Raw genomic sequence first — 25,420 nt, forward strand, 5'->3', positions numbered from 1 at the left:
GTAGAGGCGCGTCGGGTACATTAGCGCAACGGCGTTTATCGGGAATAGCCTTTTTCTTTCAGCTGATGGGATGGGCCGATGTAACTAAATATTTTTTCATCAAGCAAGCCGTAAAAGGCTGGAAAAGGCTCCAATCTAGTCAGGAATGTCGTCATCCCGTTTCTTTAAGTCTATTGCATGATATCACAATCTCTAGAACGGTGTTCAGGTCACAATACGAGTCATCCCTAATATCTACAGCATTTGTAATCGTATTCTTCGGGGCGCTACGAATTAGCGAACTAGTGCCGCAGTCAAAAACAGCATCAGTAGGCGGGTTAATTAACTAGGATCTCATAATATGTAGTGACACTTTGCACATTAGAGTGCGGAAATCCAAATGTGACCACACCGATCGAGGGTCGTGGGTCCTGGTCAAGGCTTTAGACGGTCCCATATGCCCTGTTAAAATAGTCAGACACTACACGGTTATAAGACACGAAAGTAGATTTTTCCTTTCACACACCGACGGGTCCCCGCTTACTAAATATCAATTTCACACAATTTTTAAGCAATGTCTACAAGCTGTCGGTGTAAACTCAAAAGAATACGGAACGCATTCTTTCAGAATCGGAGCGGCCACTGAAGCAGCTAAGGCCGGTGTTGCAGAAGTGGAAGTACAGAGATTGGGCCGCTGGAAATCCGTATGCTTTGCAAGATATATAAGACCAGACTTGCTATTATACATCTTGTCTTTTACAGGAGGTCATAAGCCCACAGTATGGGTTTTTGGACATTCTTTTATTTATTGGGCGTGCAAAAGAGACGAAATACCCCTGGTGGAATAAATTTTTACTTATCACGTCTAGAGGTCAACTGGAGAGACATCAGAGGGCTCCAGTGGCGTCAGATCTTCCCGGAGGTGCTAAAAATTGCTAAAATGGCCAAAGGGCTACTGATATTGGTGTTACATGCTGGTGGTAACAATTTATGCACGAAAACAGGCGCTGAGCTCTACACAACAATGAAAATGGACATAGAGCGGTTTGTTTGTTTTATACCAGATATGGTGGTGGTGTGGTCCGACATAAAACCACGAGCAGTATGGCATGGAGCTAAAGACCCTAATGCCATCGACAAATCAAGGAGAAAGATAAACTCGAAGATGGCAAAGTTTTTCAAAGGAAGCTACGGCATCGTGGTAAAAAGAAATCTCACTCTTCCTGAGACCGGACGGCGTTCACCTTACAGATATCGGGCTAGATGTATTTTTATCTAATTTGCAGGAAGGGGTTGAACAGGCCTTAATGATGTTGTGTGGGGGTCGGAGTCCTGTTTAGGTCATACACATGATCCTCCATGACGGTAGAGTAGAGGGGGGCAAGGTTCGTAACCTCTCAGCAGCTTCCTTGTCCAGCGGTCATTGACAGGACTTCCAGCTATGAGACCGCTGCGAATTGTACTTGCCTCTCTCTCTGCTTATTAATAAACTGTGACCGACCTGTTCATCCATCCATGCTTGTCAGTGTTTTGTTATTACGGGATTGGTGGGAGGCGGGAAGGCACTGCTTACGACACACAGGTCTCTGCAGTCTATACAGACCTGCTGCACACCTTTCTGGGAGGACACCCTATCAAAGCTAGAAGGAAGTGGGAGACAGCCTTGGAAGAGATAAATGACGATAAGTGGTGGGAGTCTATTCTAGAATATGTACCCAAGATATCCATGGTAGAATGTCACAGCTGTATGTGATGCACAGGGTGTATAAAACCCCTGATATGTTATTTAAAGCAGGATTGAAGTCTAACTCTGACTACCCAAGGTGCTCGCAATCTCAAGCACTGTATATTGCATATGCTCTGGCACTGTTCCAGATTGTCCTCCTTTTGGATCTTAGTGTTGAACCGTTTTGGAATAGTGTATAGATGCACTATCCCTGGGGATCCATTGACATGTATATTAGGGTACCTTGAGGAAATAAAAACAGACAACATGAGCAAAATAGCAATTATGAGATTATTGTTTATTACCAGAAAATTGATTGCAAAATATTGGATTAGAGAGGAGTCCCCGTCCGGACGCGAATTTCTTGGTCAAACGAACTATATAATTCAACTTGAAAGAAGTACATATACCAAGAGGAATAAGCTCGAATTCTTCCATAAACTATGACAGCCAAGGTTGGAATGGATTACTTAGAGTGGGGCCAGGGTCTCGCAGGGGTCTCTCATCTCGGTGCCCGGCACTGCCGCCGGCGCCAGGGTGTGCGGCTGCATAGAAATACGTGCGGCTGCGCGCTCTGGTCCCGGGTGCAGGTGGCGGTGCTGAGTGTTGGAGTGCGGGGCTCGTGCGGGTTTCTCGTTGGTGTGGCCCTGGCCTAACATCTGAATATACTATAGTAGCGTAAAACTCACTGTAAACTGTAATATTGTTGGATATTGTAATGGACGAAGTGTTGTTTGCACTGGAAAAGGTCTCCATGGGGGTGGGTAAGGGAAGGGGGGGATTTACTGTAATATTATAAAATGAGTATTGTCATGTAATATCTGTTCTAAGTTTTGTTATGTTTAATAAAAGTTTATCTGACTAAAAAAGGGGTGGTATGTACACGTAACCTTGATCTTGATCTATTCAAAAGCAGAATTTCATTTTTTTATTTTGTCAGTCCTCGAAGGTACCACTTGCTGTGGGTCCTGTCTGTTTTCCTAAGGAGTAGCTCCCTCTGCTAAGCTCTGAGCCAAGCTGAGAGAACCAAGCGAGAACACCAGCTGGAATTAATACGACTCAAGAAGGAGTAATCTACCCCACTTAACAGTGAGTTCATAATTTCCACAACCTTTAAACCCCATTCCATGCATTTCCTATCATGGACAAAGATGAGGATTTGGACACATTTTTGAAGGGGCTTGAAAAGGCCTGCAGACAGTACCAGTTGCCTGATGACCAGTGGGCTTGATATTTAACCCCAGGACTACAAGGCAAAGCTGTGAAAATGTCCGCCACTTTCCCTTCAAATCAAGGTGGAAACTATCAGGACATCAAACAGGCCCTGATAAGGAAATATCAGCTGACTCCTGAAGTGTACCGAAAAAAGTTCTGGACCTTCCAACGTGGACCTCAGGATAGTTATGGTGATGTGGTGGATGGGCTCAGATCAACTTGGAGCAGTCGGTCTAGGGACTATCAGATACCACTTTCGAGGAATTGAAGGACCTAATGGTGAAGGACCAATTTCTTCATCTTTGCCCTGTGGAGGTGAGACAATTCGTGATGGACCGGGTGCCAAAGAAGGCCACACAGACTGCCAATACCTGTAAGGCCAACCACACACCTGAGGTGCGGAAAGTAGCAGTCGCCTAGTCAGGTGGAAATCAAACACCTAGTGCTCCTACCACCTGGCCCACGGGAGGTCTCGCCCCATCTTCCAGCACCCGACCTGCATCTGACTCCCACCGTTGCTATACCTGCGACAGACCTGGACATATTAGCATCACCTGACCAGAGAGGCAGAAGATGAACCCCTCATCAGAGGCATAAAGAGGAAGAAAAAGCTACTGACCACAACAGGGATCACCACAAAAATACAAATTTTTTTAAGTGCAACACAGACATAACCATATAAAAACAATTAAAAAGTCATAAAGATGACACATATAATAAACCCTTCAGACTTATAGTAAAGCCAGACAAAACTCCCCTGAGTAAGACAAAAAAATGGACAAATACTGTGATTCAATGTTCAGTCAATAAACAGTAATTAATCTGTATAATGAATGTCCCATAAATATGTATCAAATGGTCATTGTATAGCTATACAATCAATACCTTGCCCAATAGAAAATGCTGCTATGTAAACACAGCTGAAAATAATGGTAAACATACCAGATGGATAAATATAATTATATATGCACAATAATATTTGCTAAGGAAAACCACAGATGGAACTGTTAACAAAAGCATACAGTATATATAGAAGCAGGACCTAGTCCAATAAGAGGTTATAAGAAAGAAAGACCCCCAGCAAAGGACGTCCTCACAAGCTCCCCCTATGAGTGGTATTGTATTTAGGATATTGCACCCAGCACAAACTTTTCTCTGGGTAATCGTCTCCCTGCCGGGTGCTTTTCATTGCAATTTCCTATATATTAGCTGGGAACCTCTGCCTTTTTTGCTCTACCATTTCAACCGCTATTTATACCGGCCATTGTGGCTTTTTATAGCAGCTTTATTGTGCACATTGGTTTACATTCTTTAGTGGATGTTATTAGAAGCTTCTCCATTAGTGGTATTATCTGCAGGACAGTGTACCCAGTATTTATTTATATTTTTTCATGGTATTTGTTCCTTTGCTGGGGGTCTTTCTATCTTATAACCTCTTATTGGACTAGGTCCTGCTTCTATATATACTGTATGCTTTTGTTAACAGTTCCATCTGTGGTTTTCCATAGCAAATATTATTGTGCATATATAAGTATATTTATCCATCTGGTATGTTTACCATTATTTTCAGCTTTCTTTACATAGCAGCATTTTCTATTGGGCAAGGTATTGATTGTATAGCTATACAATGACCATTTGATACATATTTATGGGACATTCATTATACAGATTAATTACTGTTTATTGACTGTACATTGAATCACAGTATTTGTCCATTTTTTTGTCTTACTCAGGGGAGTTTTGTCTGGCTTTACTATAAGCCTGAAGGGTTTATTATATGTGTCATCTTTATGACTTTTTAATTGTTTTTATATGGTTATGTCTGTGTTGCACTTAATAAAATTTGTATTTTTGTGGTGATCCCAACAGGACAATGACCCCAAATACACCTCCAGGCTGTGTAAGGGCTATTTGACCAAGAAGGAAAGTGATGGGGTCCTATGCCAGATGACCTGGCCTCCACAGTCACCAGATCTGAACCCAATCGAGATGGTTTGGGGTGAGCTGGACCGCAGAGTGAAGGCAAAAGGGCCAACAAGTGCTAAGCATCTCTGGGAACTCCTTCAAGACTGTTGGAAGATCATTTCCTGTGACTACCTCTTGAAGCTCATCAAGAGAATGCCAAGAGTGTGCAAAGCAGTAATCAAAGCTAAAGGTGGAAGAACCTAGAATATAAGACATATCTTCAGTTGTTTCACACTTTTTTGTTAATTATATAATTCCTCATGTGTTAATTCATAGTTTTGATGCCTTCAGAGTGGATCTACAATTTTCATAGTCATGAAAACAATTTGAATGAGAAGGTGTGTCCAAACTTTTGGTCTGTACTGTAGGTTGTCAAGGCTACAACCTAAGCCAAATGATCACAGGGCACGTTGAGCCTCCAAAAATTACCGTTATTGCAAGATAAATGCCTCACACAACTCAATTACAGGATAGCTTTCTAGTCTCGAGCCATGTGTGGACTGGCAAGTGGACAGCATCCAATTGTTTGAGCAGCTGAATCTCTTGTGTCGCCACATCATTCCATTACTGCTGTCAGATGATGTGCCCAACCCCCAGACACTAGTGAAGTATAGCTTACCATCACTTATGTTCCTCATGTCCTGGCTGTTCTTCACATTGTGAATCATCTCCATTAGAGACTCTCTCTCCAGCTCCAGTGCAGACGCTGAGTCACGCAAGGATTGTACTCTAGGCAGAAATAAAATAATGTTTTGTTACATGAATCCTTTAGATCATTTCTAATCTTCCCTGGACTCTTACAAGAGGTGGATATTTTACTATATTTCACAATACAAACTGTATACATTATCAAGCATATGTCTTACATTTGATGAGGCTCATGGACTTACCTTAAAAATTTGTCAGAATGGAAGTATATTCCTGATATACAATGAGCATTTTATGAGCTTGGCCATGAAGCGAAAGAGCTCACCAGCCCAAGTATCTTCAGTCTTTGCCAAACCAAGGAGACTGGCAGCTGCAGATTGTACTAAGCAGGAGCAGGGAGGAGGGACAGTGAGGATTTGTCAATCAGGCTAGATATGTGTAGATTAATAAAGGATCATACAATCATCCTGATTTTCAACATAAGTACACCAGCCTCATCAGGACTGCAAGATCATTTTAAAGAGCTTGTCCACTATTGGACAACCCCAGTTTAATCAAATAAATAAACTGGACACAGTGTATACTCAGCCCCTGCAGCAGTGCTGTTCCAGTGAGAGTAATGTGACTTGTGTTACGAGCAGGTTGTAGCCAATATGTGACCGATCATACGCCGCTACAGCCTTTACTATTTCATCAAAGCTGACATCTGCCCTGACAAAAATTGATGAGCGTCAGCCAAATAGCGGACGCTTGCACATGACACAAGTCACATCACTCTCCGGCACGGACATTAAGGAAACCGTGCCGCTGCAGAAGGTGTGTATACATGATTTTCATTTTAATCGGGATCCTGAAATGATTGAACTGGGATTTTCAGTAGTGGAATAACCCTTTAATAATGTATGTAGTTGGCATTAAGAAATAATCAGAAGAACTCAGATTTTTTTGTTATGTTAAAATACAGTATAATATGTAATAAAGTATCCCCCACAAATGAGGCTCTAGTGAGATCTACAACAACTCCTTAGAGGATATATAGTTGCCTGCCCATGATAAAGTTAAAGTTAGTATAGTTTGACAAAAGGCATTTCAGGTTCAACCAAAAGATGAGAGAGGTTATTAAAGGGGTATAAGGCATGAGATCTGACCTAAGAGGCCAAAATGTCCATCCTGATCCCAAGGGTTGATCTTACTAGATTCAACATTCAAACCAGAGTCCTGCACATTTACCTTTTTATGTAGTGTTTCTGCTTAGGCCTGTTTCACACATCCGTTTGTCACCATCAGTCAAAATCTGCCAAAAACGGATCCGCCATTTTTCTTGGCGAATCCGGTTTTTTCCCCATTGACTTGCATTATCGGCGGATTTTGACTGATGGACGTCCGTTGAATCCGTATGTCTGCGGATCCGCCAAAATTTTGGTGTCCGCTGACATCACCGAACGGACCATGCAACGTTTTTTCTCTGTCCGGATCCGCATTTTGTGTTTATAAACAGATTTAACCCGCAATTCCTTCCGGCTGCTGGATCGCTGGATTCATTTTTTTTTTTTTCTCTCTCTCTCTCTCCCCCTTCCTCCATCGCGCGATCTCCCCCTTCCTCCATCGCGCGATCTCCTCGCCTGCCTACATCACGCAATCTCCTCGCCTGCCTCCATCGCAATGACGGTCTCCATCACGCGATCTCCTCGCCTGCCTCCATCGCGATGACGTCCTCCATCGCGCGATCTCCTCGCCTGCCTCCATCGTGATGACGTCCTCCATCGCGCGATCTCGCCTCCATCGCGATGACGTCCCGGCTCCTTTAAATTTCATCCTACCACGGATCCGTGAACCGTAGCGGTCCGGTGTCACACGTTTAATCCGTACCCAGGCGGATCCCTTTTCTGCCATTCTTTAGTGGATTTCAACGGCCAGAAAAAACTAAGTGTGAAACAGGCCTTAGAAAAAATAATCTAAGACATTTTTTAAACTTTTGGGTAAGCTATTCCTCAGATTCACATCTCTTATGAAGAATACTTGGCACCTTTTGGGATTGAAATTTTTTTCTCCATAAGGAAGGGGTTTAAAAGTGTAGGATTGACCGTCCTAAATCCAATGTATTATTTCAGGGAAATACAGTACATGTTTTTCATAAAATATGTAAATGAGCTGTTAAAATCTGTGAACTGGACACAGATCTCGATAAGAATCTGCCTCCAGAGGTTTAATGACTAGCAGTGTCATCTACTGATCTTACTGCAGAGCTTTGTGTAATTATAGCTAACACATTACAACACAGCTGAGCTTTGTCTTATTGCATATACATTTGTATCTGAAGCTCTCCTCTCACAGTGCTGTTAGCTCTGCTGCAGAGCTGTGCTGGATTACATCTAACACTTCTTCAGCTTCACTCTCACAGGCAGTCAGTGGACGGGGAGTGGAGTACAGCTGGGCTGATAGCAATGTGAGTGGAAAGTAACAACAACATTCTGTTTTTAAAAAGACAAAGTTGAGTGTTGGTTATGGTAACCCACAGCTGTGCAGTGATAAACTGTTTGAAAAACTCATGGATGTTGAACTCCTCAAAAAAAACCTAATGTGAACACAGCCTGACAAGTCTTTTAAAAGGACTTCCACAGTTCTTAAAATTAGTTGATCTGACCATTGTGGGTACTGGGAGTCAGACTAACACTGATCTGGTACTGTCCGATAGGCTATAACATCAAGGTATCAGAAAACCTCTTTAAAGCAAACCTGTCAGCAGTATTTTGTTAAGTAAACTACAGGCACTGTAATGTTGACGTTGTTACTCTGATTAAAATCATACCTGGGGTGAAGAAATCCATCTTGTGGTTCTTGTGTAATTAGTGTTAAAAGTTTTAAGTTAATGATATGCTGGTGCTTTGGGGTGGGACTGTAGGCAGAGTCTTATCTTGGTGCTATAGGCCATAGAAACCAAGGAAAGACCTGCCCACACGCCACCCCGAAGCACAGACCGTCTCTACGATGAGGAACATGTTTCTGCCTCAGGATGATCTTTGGGCAGGTCTTTCCTTGGTTCTCTGGCTTAGAGCAGGAAGATAAGCTTCTGAGTAAAGTCCCACCCCGGAGACCAGGCATCTTAGCAACTGAAACCCTCTATCACTGATTACACAAGAACCACAAAACGGATAGCTTCACCCCAGGTATCATTTTAGTCAGCATTACAAGGGAACATGACAAGGTCTGTAGTTTACTTAGCAAAATCCTGCTGACAGGTTCACTTTAAGTTAAAATTATTTTGCCTCCATTACATTATCAGTCATGGTGTGTGTTCATACTTGTACTGTTTTAAGAGCAGATCTTGAACAAAGATAATGCAAAGGGAAAGTGTCAATGTTCAGCAGGTCACCTGTAACTCCCTGGCACCCCTATCACTGTTTTCTATGTAGCAATAGAAATAACAGAATCAGCTGCAATGAAATGACAGCAAAAAGATCACTGTGCATGGTCAGCAAGACCATGCTACAAAACTAAGGGGAAGCTTTACCAAGACTGAGGTTTTATACTCCAGTCTTAAAGTAGCCCTCCAGCAATTTGCTTTATCATACTGTCACGCCGCCTGTCACGTTGCTCTCACCTGCGGGCGGGACTTCAAGCCCGATGTCACCTCTTCCGGTGCCGCGGCCGCTCCGGGGATCCCGTCGGGTGCGCACACGCACTTCTCGTACTTAGTTCAATGTCGCACAAGGTTCTTTGTGCGCACGCGCGCTCTTCTCTGCTCTGCCTCCAGTCATGTCCTCTCTATGGTATTGGAGGACCTGACCTGGAAGTCGTAGTGCTCATGTGCTATATCAGGCTACCTCTTCCTATGGGAGGTGCCTGATTATTGTTGTTCTTCCTGGCTTGGTCTGCTTTGTTCTTGCCTGGCTGTGCTCTGTATTAGGGTCCTCTGCCTTGTGCTCTGTTGTGCCTCCTGGCACATGCTCCATTCCTATATTCTGCCTTGTGCTCTGTCGTGCCTCCTGGCACATGCTTCATTCCTATATTCTGCCTTGTGCTCTGTCGTGCCTCCTGGCACATGCTCCATTCCTATATTATGCCTTGTGCTCTGTCGTGCCTCCAGGCACATGCTCCACTCCTATATTCTGCCTTGTGCTCTGTCGTGCCTCCTGGCACATATTCTGTTCCTGTACTCGATCTCGTGCTCTGTTCCTGCCATGTGTTCAGTCGTGCCTCTTGGCACACTCTCTGCTCTGTTGTGCCTCCTGGCACATGCTCTGTTGTGCCTCCTGGTACATGCTCTGTTCCTGTACTCGGCCTAGTGTTCTGCTCCTGCACTGTGTTCAGTCGTGGCACACGCTTTGCTTTATGCTCTGTTGTGCCTCCTGGCACACCTTCTGCCTAGCTTTGCACTCTGGTGTGCTTCTCTGCGCACGCTGTGTCTAACTCTGTACTCTGACATGCTCCTTTTCACGCATCCTGCTTTGCTTCCACCCGGGTGTGCTTGTCTGTGCACGCCATATGTGCTCTCGTGTACCTGCCTTGCACTATCCTGTATCTTCAGATATCAAAGAAACAATTTTCGGATTTAAACGTGCGCTGCTAGACAAAACGACTCCTTTCCAGATTGTGTACTTGTATACTTTTATTTTCCCAACGCGTTTCGAAGTCTCAAACTTCTTCCTCAGGGGATGACATGTACCATGTCATCCCCTGAGGAAGAAGTTTGAGACTTCGAAACGCGTTGGGAAAATAAAAGTATACAAGTACACAATCTGGAAAGGAGTCGTTTTGTCTAGCAGCGCACGTTTAAATCCGAAAATTGTTTCTTTGATATCTGATGATCTATGGTCACGGCGGGGCCATTTGGATGTGCAGCAGCTTTGACCTCTATTCCTTTATGCCTCTAACTCTCCTGCTATTGGTGAGTATAATAGCTTGAACTGTATCTCTTTTACCTGGGTAAGACCCTATTGCGCTCTTTCTCTTTTAGTTTTAACCACTATCCTGTATCTAGCGCACTCCAGTGTACATGCCTTGCATTGTCCTGTACTCTCCGTACCTCCGTACACTCGCCCTGTACCGTCCTGTACCCTGCGTGTCCCTGTATTCACGCTTTGCACGTTCCTGCCGACACACTGACTCGTGTCTCCTGTGAGCCAGCCACTTGGTACCAGCAGTCGTGGTACCTCACCCCCTTGGGCTTACCCCTGACACTCCCTGTACAGGGGGTGGTCCTCACTAGGTCAGCTCGGCCTGGGAGGGTTGGTGCCACGACCCAGAGGGTCCACTCCAGGAGTCGTCACACATATCTCCATAGCCAAAGTTATTACGAGCACAGTGCATATATTAAAATACGCATCGCTGTCTTATAGCATTCCAATCATTTCTGCACTACGTCACCACAGTTCTGATCAGCTGGCTCACATACCATCCACTGTGTGGACCAGAACTCAAGGTGGAGGGGTAACAACAAGGAGAGGACCTCAAGGTCCTAACAGGCTCTATATAGTGTCTACATCTAATATATAAAGCTCAAGTGTGTGTATGTGTGTATGTCCGGGATTGGCATCCGCACCGTCGCAGCTACAGCCATACAGTCTAGATCACGTGAAGTCATTATTTCCCTCTACTCCTCTTTGGTCAGACCTCATCTGTAATATTGTGTCTAGTTTTGGGCGCCACATTTTAAAAAAGACATCAACAAACTAGAGTAAGTTCAGAAAAGGGCAACCAGAATGGTGACCGGTCTGCAAACCCTGTCTTATGAGGAAAGGTTGCAGGATTTGGGATTGTTTAGTTTGCAAAAGAGAAGACTGAGAGGAGACTTAACAGCTGTCTACAAATATCTAAAGGGCTGTCACATTGTAGAAGGATCAACTTTATTCTCATTTGCACAAGGAAAGACTAGAAGCAATGGGATGAAACTGAATGCGAGGAGACACAGATTAGATATTCGAAAAAACTTTTTGACAGAGTGATCAATGAGTGGAACATGCTGTAACGAGAAGTGGTGAGTTCTCTTTCAATGGAAGTCTTCAAACAGAGGCTGGACAGACATCTGACTGGGATGATTTAGCGAATCCTGCTTTGAGCAGGGGGTTGGACCAGATGGCCCAGGAGGTCCCTTCCAACTCTACAATTCTATGATTCTATAATTTGGCACTATGCCAAGCCTGAGGACAATATGTCCCAAGACTGAGCACATCAAGCTATTCAATAGGTGTATATCATATTGCAAGATATCTAGCATATACACGTAATTGAAGAAGGTTATTTATTGACCAAAACGTTTTCCTTCATACCACAATAAATTCGCCTTGTTTCAACTTAAGTTGAGTGCTAAGTTTCTACATACTAACTCTGAGTTTTGGCTTATTTCGTGAATTTGGGATTTATCCATATGGAAATGCAAGATTTTTTATTTTTTTTCATTAATTTTAAAAAAAGAGACTTCCGAGAAGGCCTTAAGGGTACTTTGCAATTCTTTGAGGGACTTTTGGGGATTTGTTAGTGCTAAAATCATATCATCAGCAAAAAGGCTGATCTTGTATTCACAGGATGGGGTTTCAATTCCTTTTATTGCCTTATTCTGCCTTATAATTTGTGCCAGGGGTTCAATCACTAGAATAAAGAGAAGGGGTGAAAGGGGGAACCACTGTCTAGTCCCATTAGATATCTGAAACAGATTAGAGGAATGGTTATTCAGGTAAATCTTAGCTTTTGGTTTTGTATATAAATCCATAATTGTTATAAAGTTTTCTGAGAAGCCATATTTGCTAAGTGAATGCCTTAGGTAATCCCAGTTTATGCGGTCGAAGGCCTTCTCAACGTCTAGGGTAACTATAACAGTGGGGTTTTTTGAGGATTGGATTAGTTTACTGGAATTGATTATTCTTCTAGTCCCATCCATGGCCTGTCGGCCTTTAACAAATCCAATCTGGTCTTTGTCTATTAGGCTGGGAAGAAGATTTTTAATTCTGTCAGATAGCATTTTTGAATATATCTTCAGGTCAGAGTTGATGAGTGAAATGGGGCGGTAATTAGTTACTTTAGTTAAGTCAGCATTGGGTTTGGGGATTAGGATATTTGTAGATTCGAGCATTTCCTCTGGAAATGTACCAGATGTGGACGCCTTGTTGAAGATTTTTGAAAGGTGTGGGGATAGGATTTTGTTGAAGGATTTATAATAGTCATTCCCAAAACCGTCGGGGCCAGGGGATTTAAATAGTTTTAATATTCTAATAGTGTCCTCGATCTCTTCCTGGGTAAAGGGCGATGTTACTGTCTCTAGATTCTCTTGGGTTAATTTAGGTAGGTTAATATTTGATAGATTTTATATGTCCACGTTGTTTAGTTGAGGAAGTGAAGTTTGGAGTTTCAAGTTGTATAGTTCGTGGTAAAATTCCACGAATGTGTTCACTATATCCTGTGGGTGGGATAGAGGGCTTCCTTGGGGTGATAAAATTTTATTAATTGTTATTCTGCCTTGATTGTTTGATTCGGCTCATCATAAAACGTGTTGGCTTATTAAAAGATGAGTACTGTTTGAATTTTAGGTTTTTGATAACCAAATCGTAAGAGGAGAAAAGGATTGTTTTGAGTTCCTGTCTTAAGGGCCTGTCACACTAAAGGGCATGTCACACTAAGAGATATCGCTAGCAATATCGCTATAACTAGTGACGTTATAGCGATATTGCTAGCGATATCTCTGTGTCTGATACTTACCTACGACCGGCTCCCCCGCTGATTATCGCTGATCGCGCGAGAACGTTCAGGACTGTTTCTCGTCGTCAGCTTCCTGCTGTGACGACGAGCGACGCGTGGAGCCGGGCGGGAGGACGCAGGATCGCCTGGTGTGACAGGTAAGTAGCGATCCCCGTCCCCAGCGATGTCGCTAGTGAGATCTGCCTGTGTGGCAGCTCACTAGCGACCACTTAGCGATGCACCAGCGATCCTGACCGGGTCATATCGCTGGTCGGGATCGCTGGTACATCGCTAAGTGTGACAGTACCTTAAGCGATATCGCTAGCAATATCGCTATAACTTGTGACGTTATAGCGATATTGCTAGCGATATCGCTGTGTGTGATACTTACCTACAACCCGCTCCCCCGCTGGTTATCGCTGATCGCGCGAGAACGTCTTGGACCGTTTCTCGTCGTCAGCTTCCTGTGGAGAGACGAGCGTGGAGCCGGGCGGGAGGACGCAGGATCGCCTGGTGTGACAGGTAAGTAGCGACCCCCGACCCCAGCGATGCTGCTGGTGAGATCTGCCTGTGTGGCAGCTCACTAGCGACAACTTAGCGATGCACCAGCGATCCTGACCGCGTCATATCGCTGGTCGGGATCGCTGGTGCATCGCTAAGTGTGACAGTACCTTTAGTTTTAGTAATTCTAGTTGGATTTTTTCAGATGGGTGAGTGCAGGAAAGCTGTTCGTTTTCTTTGTCTCCGATTTTAGTTTGGATGACTTTAATTTTTGATCTACTAGCTTTTTTTTCGTTGGATGAAATTTGAATGATAAGTCCCCTGATGACCGCTTTGTGGGAGCACCACTGGGTAAGCGGGTCGATGTTTTCATTATTATTTTCTTTGAAATAGTTTTCCAATGCAGACTTTATTTTGTCACGGTGGATGGGGTTACGTAATATATTTGGATTACATTTCCATAGCTGGGCATTGTTTGTGGGAGGGCCTAGTAAGTAGAATGTTGGCACTAACCGGTGAATGGTCTGATATAGTCCTTTTTTCAATTGATAATTTTTGAAATTTCGATAGGGTGAATACATCAGTTAATGTCTGATCTATCCTAGAAGCCGTTTGGCGGGGTCTGAGTAATGGGTATAATCAATTGATGTGGAGTTAATACATCATAATACATCGAACAGTTCGTTCTGATGTAGCTACCCATTCAAAGTGTTTGATCGCGACCTGTTAGGTGAGGATGAATCCATGATATTATCTGGGACCATGTTGAAGTCCCCAAACCATATCATATCTCCTTTTTTGGTGGTAGCTACTTTCTTTTTTAATTTGTTTAGAAATCTAATCTGGCCATTATTTGGGGCGTAGGTGTTGATGATTGTGCAGGTTTGGTTATTAATGACACAGATCAGGATGTGATATCTCCCTTTTTCATATTTATGCTCCTCAATAAATTCAAATGAGAGGCTACTCTTAAAAATTGTGATGACCCCCGCCTTTTTCTTATTATTATCTTATTTAAAAATGTGTGGGAATTGTTTATGGGAGCGTACCGGATGGATATCTTTTTCAAATTTGGACTCCTGTATGCATATGATGACTGCTTGAGATTGGTAAATTTCTTTCCATATTGTGAACCTCTTTTGTGGACTGTTTCCTCTGTGTCCTCTGACATTGTAAGATATTATTCTGGTGCTCATGACTATTTGTATGGTGGCGGAAGAAATGTGCATTTAGAAGCTTTTGTAGCTTTTGTTCCGAGGACCTCTCCAGGATCTCCCCAGCAGCCATGTCTGAAGCTTTGATCGAGGCCCGGCGGCAGAGAGTAGCACAGGAAGGTGAGCAATGGTTACAAGACCTTATGTCCAGCCTGAGTGCTCACCTCCCTATGCCCTCTCTTGACCCCCTAATTTCCCCGCAGGCCTCCCCTATATCCATCCCTTCCTGTGCCGCAGGCCCCATCCTTCCCTTGCCTCTCTTCCGTCCCCGTCGGCCTTCTGGTGGCACATTCCCGTTTTCCTTCCCCGTGCCACCCGCTCCACACCCACCTCCAGCTGGCCTGTCATTCAGCTCACCCGGTGCTGCTCCCGCTATCTCCGGTGAACCTCTGATCAATCCGGCGGCGCAGGCAGGTGCTCCACGCAGTCCTCCTGCCCGCCGGAGCATTTTCACATGGGCGGCTGGTCTGCAAATTTCAAAACCCCTGTGCCGCTGTTTCGGTCCCCTGGCTCGCGTGTGGCAGGCGCTGTGGCCGCCGGCGCCATGCGCGGGCCGCATGCCCTGGCACCCGCACTAGGCCTCAAGCACTCCCGAAGACCCCGTCCATTTCCGGTTTGAGGCCCCAAACTTCCGGCGTAGCAGACTGAGCAGCCGCGCCCACTTCCAGTTTCATTACAGCGGTGTCGGAGCCTTCACCGCAGCCTCAATGGTCACTTGCCCGGGCCCCTGCGACTTCCGCTGATGTCGCAGCTGGGCTCAGACTAGCCCGGCCTACTCCCGGGTACAGCGGAATTCGGCCTGTGCTGCTGGTTCAGACTGGTCCGGCCCGGGCTCTGCTGGCCCCGGGAGACACAGAGGTATCCCGGATCGGGCACACCACCTGTCACCGGCGGCAGCCGCAGCCCTCCCCACACCTGACCTACAGTGTCTCTCCGACGGGCGCAGCCGCACCGCCTGCTCGGGGGTACGCGGGGTCAGCCTGCAGAGTCCAAAACGCTGCTGTGGAGCGTGCTGTCTGGTCCAACCCGACCATTCAGCGCGCTCTTCAGCAAATACAGTACATCTCTAACACACGTAACGTAATCACTCCAACCACACACTACATAAAAAAATAAAATAATATAAAAATATATAAACATTAACCCCTAACCTCCCATATACTGCCATTAATCTTAAATAGAGCAACGTAGGCCACCTCACACGCCCCACAGCACACCTCTACTTTTCACGGCCACTTATACACTTAGTGAACCCCTCATAGCTGACGTGAATGCCCCCAACACATCCCATAGTAGCAGTGGTTCCTGGCGTAGATGCCGCAGGACCTCTCACCCCTCCTCAGATGACTCCCGTCATCATTCCCACTATTCCTCGAAGAGCCGTTCATCACGCTACCACCGCTAACACGGATCACATAGAAGCTGCCACAGATCTCGTTCCGCTAGATGGCGTTCACCGTCTATATCCATTCGGTTCGACGCATCTGTGTCACGATAGGCGGTCGCAGGCACACGACAGATGCCAGAAGTCACGTGCTCCATCAATGGCTGACAGCCCAAATTATTCTTCACCCAGGGCTACCAGCCTGTCCAACCATGTTTTAACCCCGGAGTTCCCCCGTCAGGAGTCACTCAGGCTCGGGCACACGACAGGAACCAGACGTCACGTGCTCTGTCACTGGCTACCAGCCTGGGAGATCTATCCCACACTCCCTGGGCTTCTGGCCACTGCAGACACCGAACCTCAACCAACGATACAGTGGGAGCCGGAGTTCCTCCATCACCTGGAGTCACTCGGCCAGAGTCAAATAGTGGTGAGTGTTCTCATCCCAGCGATCTACGTGTTATAAATCACTCAAAATAACGATGGTGGTTCCGCTTGGAGGCGGTACGATGAAAAGTTCTGCAGGTGCCTGGCCCTACAGTCCAATTTAGGCTGGGAACAGATGTTTGGCTACCACTGATGATGGCTCAAAAGAAGCCCCCCTTTTTTCATACGCTACCACTAATTACTCCAGGTTTAAACGGTCGCACGTGGACCAGGGGCCCGCTTACAATTTAACAAAGGATTCCTCTGTTTTAACGTGTCTGGTAAATATAATCATGAATGCTCATCCTGCGGACGTGGACACCCTACATCATGGTGTACCTGCCAGGCAAACGGAGCGCTTACAAGCTGCTCAGAAGATATATTATGGATTTGAATATAGTCTTTACCCCCCTTTAAATTGAGTAAGATCCCCTGGAGTTGAACCAGCAGAGTATGGATTTCACACATAAAAGTGGAATACGGATCCAGGAGTTGGAGGTATCACTCCTCCTGTGACACACATTGGTGAATGTTGATAAATCGATAATGAATCAATACTGAGAAAGGCATCCACTTAAAAAAAAAGTTTCAATGCCGAACAAGGCATCTACTACAGAAGCAAAATCAATTATGCAACTACTGTCGTTACATTCAAAGGACAACACCCTGCATCAAGGTGTACCCTCAAAGTAAACGGAGCGATTACGAGGCATAATCCAGGCTGGCGTAACTGCCTAAAGCCCCTGGCTAAGCCTTTACCCCGATAAAGGAGCTGCCCAGCAGCCATATCACGGTTTTAAATACGGTTTTTTATCCCCTTCAAATTTAGTTAACATCGGCAAATAATCTAAAATCCGCGCGTGGCAAATAATCTAAAATCGGCACACGAATTCCCTGAGATTTGACATCAAAAGATCAGAAAAGAGGTCAAACTAGACAGATGGCGGGCCCATTTAAATCATTGCCATTTAAAAATTTCAGAATCTCGCCTTTAAGTATTGTTCCCAAAAAAGAACCTGGAAAATATCGGCTAATACATCATCTTTCTTACCCAAAAGGCGATTCGGTTAACGACGCAATACCCCCAGAAGACTCGTCCGTAACCTACAACTTCATTTGACACAGCAGTTGAACTCGTGCGCGCAGCGGGGCCTGGTGCCCTGCTGGCAAAATACGACAGACAAAGCTTTCCGCCTATTGCCCGTGCACCCTGAATGCTTCCATTTGTTGGGCTGTAAGGTGGACCAGCTACTTTATTTCAACATGTGCCTACCGATAGGCAGCTCTATTTCCTGTCACTTGTCATGATCTCAGTGCGGGTTTGACTCGCACATGTGGGGTTAATGTCCGTAACCAGTTCTGATGACTGGCATTTCTGGGGTTAAAGGTTGTGATCCCAGTGCAGGCTTACCTGCACACCTGGGGCTTATGATTGTGGCCTCTCCCTGGTTCTGGGAAAGGCTTCTTATAGCCTCAGGAAGCTCCTATCCCTGTCAGTTAAACTTTCGCCCTTGGCATTGTGTGGTGACCCCTGAGTGTGTTTGTGCTGTTCAAGTTTATCTGATACTCTGTGTACGACTCTGTTCTCTGGATACTGCTTGTTGGATTCTGCTTGGTACCTTCTATGTCTGTTCGGCTTTGACCACTGCCTGGCCCCGACTCTCCGTTCTGCCTCATCCCTGGTACTTTACTGTTATCTCAGACCCGGTTTGTCTGACTTTGAGAATTCCTGTATTAGTGTTCTGCCTATCTCTGACAGCAGGACGCTAAGCCCCTCCCCTTGCAGTCACATGACCGTAGGTCCTTCACTGCTCACTGACTTTAGCTTCTCCAGGTCCTGTTTGCCTGAACTATCCAGCCGTGTCTGACCGCGGGCCCCTCTGTAGTGTGGGTGAATCCTTGCTCAGCGGTGGCTGCATGCCGAACTTAACAGGACCGTGACATCACTATTTCGAGCTTTTCAGTACCTTCCTAGACTGAGTAGTGCGTCATGAAACAGGCAGCAATTCAACAATCCACTACCTCGATGATTTTGTTCGTCGGACCTAGGGACTCTAAACTCTGTTCCTTCCTTCTCCAAAAGTTTAAGTTCATATCTCGGTGTTTCGGCGTTTCACTATCGCCGGAAAAAATGATCGGTCCGTGAAATGCGCTCCTTTTCCTCAACATTTAAATAGATACCAATGAAATGGTTTTTCGTTTACCAGCGGATAAATTACAAAAAACACTGCAAACGGTTGAAAGTTTCCTCGAAGCGAAAAAGTCATCCTACAGCAGATGCAGTCCTTGCTAGGTTTACTCAACTTTGCTTGTCGGGTAATGCCAGTGGGCAGAGCTTTTTTGCGCCGATTATCATTGGCAACAAAGGGCATCGCCCAGCCGGGCGACAGAATTAGACTCAACCGCTCCCTGAAGGCGGATTTGTTGGTCTGGAGGGCATTCTTGGAATCCTACAATGAGCATACATGTGTCATGTCACTTGAAACGCCAAGCAAGGATCTAGGCCTAGCAGTGGGTGGAGATTTCACAAATGGTTTTGTCGCACTCTACAAGGTCCAATGGCGCAAAAGCAGCTGGCCGGACCTATGGATCTCAGCTATTTGGGGCCGCAACCCGGCTCTGTTGGAGATTTTTTCTATAGTAGCATTAGTCAAACTTTGGGGTAACAAATTAAGAAATACAAACATCAGATTTTTAACCAAACACACGGGAACCGCAAAAAGCTCAAACAGCATGTCCTCTTCTTCCCCGCCGGTTCTCGCGCTGTTGCGCTGCCTAGCACTGCTATGCCTTAAACACAACATCTGGTGCCGCGCCAGAGTTACATCTATTGTGGATGATAAGATTGTTAACTCTTTGTTATCTTCCGATTGGCAGGCCTACAAAGTCTTCCACCCTGACGCACAGCCATCGGGCCTACTGTGTCCTCCTTCCCTTTGGGACGCGGTGGCCAATCACTGATGCCCTTAATCCGCACCTCAGTGACACCGGCTACCTGGCAGGTTTACGGTAAGGCTTGGGAAGAGTGGTGCTCGTTAATTAAAGGAAGACCAGTTGATTCGTGTGATCGGGCAAGATGCAACGTGTTAGTCTTGAATCAGTTCAAGCGTAGAGGCGCGTCAGGTACATTAGCGCAACGGCATTTATCAGGAATAGCCTTTTTCTTTCAGCTTTTGGGATGGGCAGATGTAACTAAATATTTTTTCATCAAGCAAGCTGTTAAAGGCTGGAAAAGGCTTCAACCTAGTTAGGAATGTTGTTGCCCCGTTTCTTTAAGTCTGTTGCATGATATTATCACAATCTCTGAAACGCTATGCAAGTCACAATACGAGTCAACCCTAATATCTACAGCATTCACAATCACATTCTTCGGGGCGCTACACATTAGCAAACTGGTGCCGCAGTCAAAAACAGCATCAGCAGGCGGGTTAATCAACGAAGATCTCGTCATATGTAGCGACGCATTAGGGTGCGGAAACCCAAATGTGATCCCACCGTTAGACGGCCCTATATGCCCAGTAAAAATAGTCATACGCTATAAGGATATAAGACACGCGAGTAGATTCTTTCTCTCACACACAGACGGGTCCCCGCTTACTAAATATCAGTTTCACGCAATTTTTAAACAATGTCTAGAGGCAGTCGTCGTAAACCCAAATGAATACGGAACGCACTCCTTCAGAATAGGAGCGGCCACCGAAGCAGCTAGGGCCGGTGTAGCGGAAGTCGAAGTACAGAGATTGGGTCGTTGGAAATCCGCATGTTTTGCAAGATACATAAGACCAGACCTGCTCTAACACATCTTGTCTCTTACAGGCTGCTGTAGGCCTACAGTTTGGGTATTGGGACATTCTATTGCTTATTGGGCGTGCAAAAGAGCCAGATACGCCCCGGTGGAAAAAATTTTTACTTCCCGCAACTAGAGGTCAACTGGAGAGGCATCAGAGGGCTCCGGTGGTGTCAGATCTTCCCGGAGACGGTCAAAATTCCTAAGATGGCCAAAGGGCCGGTGATATTCCGGCGGTAATGACATGGGCAAGAAGAAAGGTGCCGAGCTCTGCACAATAATGTCAACGAACACAGAGCGCTTTGTTTGTTTAATACCGGATATGGTGGTGGTGTGGTCGGAGATAATACCACGAGCGGTCTGGCATGGAGCTAAAGACCCCAAAGAAATTGACAAATCATGGAAAAAGATTAACACGAAGATGGCAAAATTTGTCAGAGAAAACTACGGCATCGTGGTTCGCCACAACGACCTGGAAAAATACAACTCAGACTTGCTGAGACCGGACGGCATTCATCTCACGGTTATCGGGCTCAATATATTTTTAACTAATTTTCAGGATGGCGTTGAACAGGCCCTAATGATGTTGTGTGGGGGTCGGAGTCCTGTGTAGGTCATACAAATGATCCTCCATGGCGGTAGTGTAGGGGGGGGCAAAGGATTGTAACCTCTCATCAGCTTCCCTGCCCAGCGGTCAGTGACGGGGCCTTCAGCGAAGAGTCCGTTGCGAATTTGTACTTGCTTCTGTCTGCTTAGAAATTTAATAAACTGTGACCGACCTGTTCAACCCATCCACGCCTGATGGTGTTTTTGTTATTACGGGATTGGTGGGAGGCGGGAAGGCACTGCTTTACGTCACACGGGTCTCTGCAGTCTGGCAGGCACGGCACCATATAGGGAACGTGCATCTGACTGCAGAGCCCCCATATAATTAAGCTAGAAAGAAATTCTGTGCAGTGCCTCCCCCTCCCACTACTCCCCCAGGTGATACCACAAATGGGACGCCCAATTGACCTACGGGAAGAAAGAGGAAGGGGCATCCGGCCACACCCTCAGAGGTTAAATTTTTAAGTGCTAGGGTCAGAGACTTCCTCTCTCTCCCCGGCTGACCCTTAAGGGGGTTTTACACTAAGCGAGATCGCTAATGATATCGCTCAAGCGACACCGATATTGTGACGCGACAGCGATCACGCTAGCGATCTCGTTAAGTGTGAAAGGTAGCAGCGACCGGACCCCCCGTCGGCTATCGCTGATCGTGCTCGAATGTGCAGGTACATTTTTCCATCGCTGACGTCCCGCTGTCCAGTAATTATCGTTGTGTTTGAAGCTTTAAAAACGATGAGCGACGTCAATAACGACGCATGGCTCAGCGACACAGGCGTGACTTACCTGCCACGCCTCCTCTTCCCTATTGGTCTTCACAGCGCTGACAATGTGCGAAATGTATCTGACAAAAAAGCTATAAAAGACAACGCTTGAACGCCTCATTCAACACTTTGTTCCCAAGCATATTGGATGTTAACCGGTTTGGCTTAAACGTTCCAGTGTGAGTCGCTACAGCGTTTATATTTTAACGGCTTTCACAACGCGGTTGCTTCGGCGTCCCTATTGTAATCGCTATTGCGCTTTTATTAGTGGATTCATTTTATTCATCAAAAGAACAACTCTGTTTGCCAGGTATGTATTTCAATAGTACCATGCCTTTTTTTTTTAGAGTAATACTGTTAATGATTATTGTGTTGGCTTTATACAAATGAAGCTCTTGTTACCAAATCGTCTATTGATTTTATTTTATGTTGCAGTTTGTATATCATGAACGGCGCAGAGCGTGCTATTGTGGCTGCTGCTTTGGTGTTGGAGGCTGGTCGGCTACATGAAGAGGCACAGATGCAAGAGAGGCGTTCCAAAAGAAAGCGGCGCATGTGGACCAGAGAGTGGTTGGCGAAGAGGTCCGAATTCTCACACATGCAGCTCGTAAGAGAACTGCAGGAGAACAATCCTCTGGATTTCAAGAACTATCTGCGGATGTCAGAGGACTCTTTCAAATTTTTACTAGCCAGGGTGACGCCATTGATTGAAAGGAGAAATACCAAAATGCGAGCTGCTGTGCCGGTAGACGAACGATTGACCGTGACGCTGAGATTCCTGGCCACCGGACGATCACTGAAAGATCTGCAATTTTCTTCTGCCGTTTCTTTGTCACTGCTCAGCAGTTTGATTCCTGAAACATGCAATGCCATAGTTCAAAGCCTCAGGAGCTACATCCAGTTTCCTACAACAGTGGCGGAGTGGAAAAATATTGCCTCTGATTTTGAGCGGCTTTGGCAGTTCCCAAACTGTGGGGGGGCTTTGGATGGTAAACATGTGAGGATCACCCAACCGCCGAAAAGTGGATCCTATTTTTACAATTATAAGGGCTATTTTAGTGTAATCCTTATGGCCCTTGTTAATGCAAACTACGAGTTCATAAATGTTGATGTTGACATGAACGGCAGGATTTCAGATGGTGGAGTGTTAGAACATACACTTTTTGGAGAGCGATTGACCAATTGTGACCTGAACCTGCCTCCCAACACAGAGACAACCGCCAACCTCAACTTTGTTTTTGTCGGTGATGAAGCCTTCGCGCTGCATGCGAATCTGCTGAAACCGTACCAACAAAAAAGTGTGACGGAGCAAACACGTATATTTAACTACCGTTTGTCAAGGGCACGAAGGGTTGTTGAGAATGCGTTTGGCATCATGGCCAGCCGCTTTCGGATTTTCCACACACCCATAAACCTAAAGTTGGAATCCATTGACTCGGTCGTTATGGCTTGTTGCGTGCTGCACAATTTTCTGCGGCGCCGTGATGCAAATGATTACACTCCGCCTGCCTTTGTGGACTCTGTTGACACAACAAATGGTCAGGTTGTTCTTGGTAGGTGGCGCGACAATGATCCCGCAGTACCTGGACTTCAAGCACTGGCAAGGGGAAGAAACCGTGATGATGCTAAGGCCTGCAGGGACCAATACTGCCAATATTTTAATGGGCCTGGTGCTGTTACTTGGCAGCATGAAATCTAGACAGCAAAAGTGTTTATTTAACATGTTTATTTCATTCTTGTGTGATAAAAACAACAATAAATTCACATAGTTGCTACTTTTCAAAGTGTTACTGGTTTTTAAAAGAAAAAAAAATAACATAGCCCTGCGACACAGTATCAGCACTGTAGCGATCCGTTAACACGCCATTTTACAACCGCCCTTAAGTGGACTCTATAGCGTCACCGATAAGCGCGCAGTAGTACCATAACTAAAAGTACGCAGTAGCGTCACCAAATGAGGCGGGAAAACGTCGTGACATCACGACGTTCTTGTGGCCGTCCCTGCTGCGTTGTGAAAGCAAAACAGGAAGCAATGGCTGGTAGACAGAGAGCTACACCTTGGGGGGAGGCCGAAATGCGTTTCCTGGTACAGGAGATGGAGAGGCGCGATTATGCGTGTGGACAGGCGCATGCACACCCCATGAGACACAAGCGGGCTGTGTTGCGGAGGATCAGGCGAGGACTGTTACGCCGGTTCGGAGTTGAGCGCACCACAACGCAAATCAGGAAAAAACTGGCAGATCTGCGCTTTCGCTCAAGAGACCTCCTCACCAGCCTCCAACAACAAGTGCGGAGGGACCGAGGTGAGTGTTCCAGATAGTATGTTTTAAACATATGGTTTTTTTTTTTTGTTTTTTTTTCAACAGGGTTTACAGTGTAAAAAAAAAAAAAAAAAATTTGATTCGCACAAGTGAAATTGCACAACGCAAATATAAGTGGTTTTGCGCTCAGTTTTGTTTTTTCCAAACAGCGGCGCATGCGGCGGCCCCAGCCCCATCTGCACCTGCAGCACCAACATCCCCCGCAGCACACGCAAGCCAGGCGGTGCAAGCATCTCCTGAAGCAGAGTCCGTAAGTGTATAAAATGCGTTTGTTCATGTTATTAGTATTTTTATTGGGTTGAAAATTACAAGAATAGGGGGGGGGGGAAAGAAGTCATGGTTCACATAAGCCGAACGGTAAATAAAAACCAAAGTTTATTCCAGGGAGGAAACAATAATGGAGTATTACAATACCGTTTCTTTTTTTTTATGTTTTCACCGCTTTGGAAATGTTCAATGCTCAATTTCATATTTTTAGATACCTGAGCCCGTAAGGACCCCCTCGCCCCCCTCAACGCCTCAACCACAAATTGCTTCCTCCACTTCATCCCCAATTGGTGTGTTTTCTCCAGTATCACTCCGGGAAGCTGGAGCTGACTCGACCTCCGGTAATCAATTTTTTTTTTTTTTTTTTTTTTTAAGCATGTGAGGAATTATAATTTGTGTAACAGTTAATGGCATATTCTTTATTTAGACATTTTATTTTCTAGTACGTGTTGCCACTCGACGTGGAAGGGCTGTTATCTCCTCATCTGAAGAGTCAGAGGCGCAACAAAAACGTAAGTGTTTGACCACAAGCATGAACCGTATGCACCCATCTGCTGCCACTTAACACTATGGCCCCATATTGCGATCCATAGGATATGGCCCCATTTGCTACCAAACCCACATTATGCCACCATATGCTGCTCCACATACTATGGCACCGTATGCATGGACATTTACAAAACCGCCATCAACAATGTAAATTTCCTCAACAGAAATACCAACCTTACCTGAACTCTTGGCAGCACACAGGAGGGCGATGTCTGCGTTACACCAACTCGGAGTGATGCTTGACCAATTTGTGGCAGCCCAACCGCAGGGTGATAACATTTAATTTTTTTTTTTTTGTTTACAAAAATTGTCTATGTCATGTTGACATATGTTAAACTTAAATGGTTTGTTTAAAAATCAGTCTTAAAGAAAGAAATTAAAAAGCCTAACTGGCAAAACA

At 45.4% G+C, this 25,420-nt stretch overlaps 1 protein-coding gene and 1 long non-coding RNA gene across 2 annotated transcripts in view; one reads left to right on the forward strand and one right to left on the reverse strand.

The window, feature by feature from the left end:
• The window catches only part of BAG2 (BAG cochaperone 2), a 94,775-nt gene that overhangs the window by 10,144 nt on the left and 59,211 nt on the right, over window positions 1–25,420 (reverse strand). Inside the window, exon 2 of the mRNA XM_073569414.1 lies at window positions 5,505–5,614. Within this exon, the coding sequence (XP_073425515.1) occupies window positions 5,505–5,614 (110 nt within the window). The remainder of the gene's footprint in view (window positions 1–5,504; window positions 5,615–25,420) is intronic.
• Window positions 23,009–25,342, forward strand: LOC141084584 (uncharacterized). Its single transcript, XR_012231042.1, has 3 exons — window positions 23,009–24,454; window positions 24,683–24,812; window positions 24,915–25,342. It is a non-coding gene; the product is annotated as an uncharacterized lncRNA (long non-coding RNA).

Source organism: Dendrobates tinctorius, unplaced genomic scaffold, assembly GCF_039654945.1.
Source record: "Dendrobates tinctorius isolate UK_male_01 unplaced genomic scaffold, ASM3965494v1 ptg000024l, whole genome shotgun sequence".
NCBI lineage: Eukaryota > Metazoa > Chordata > Amphibia > Anura > Dendrobatidae > Dendrobates > Dendrobates tinctorius.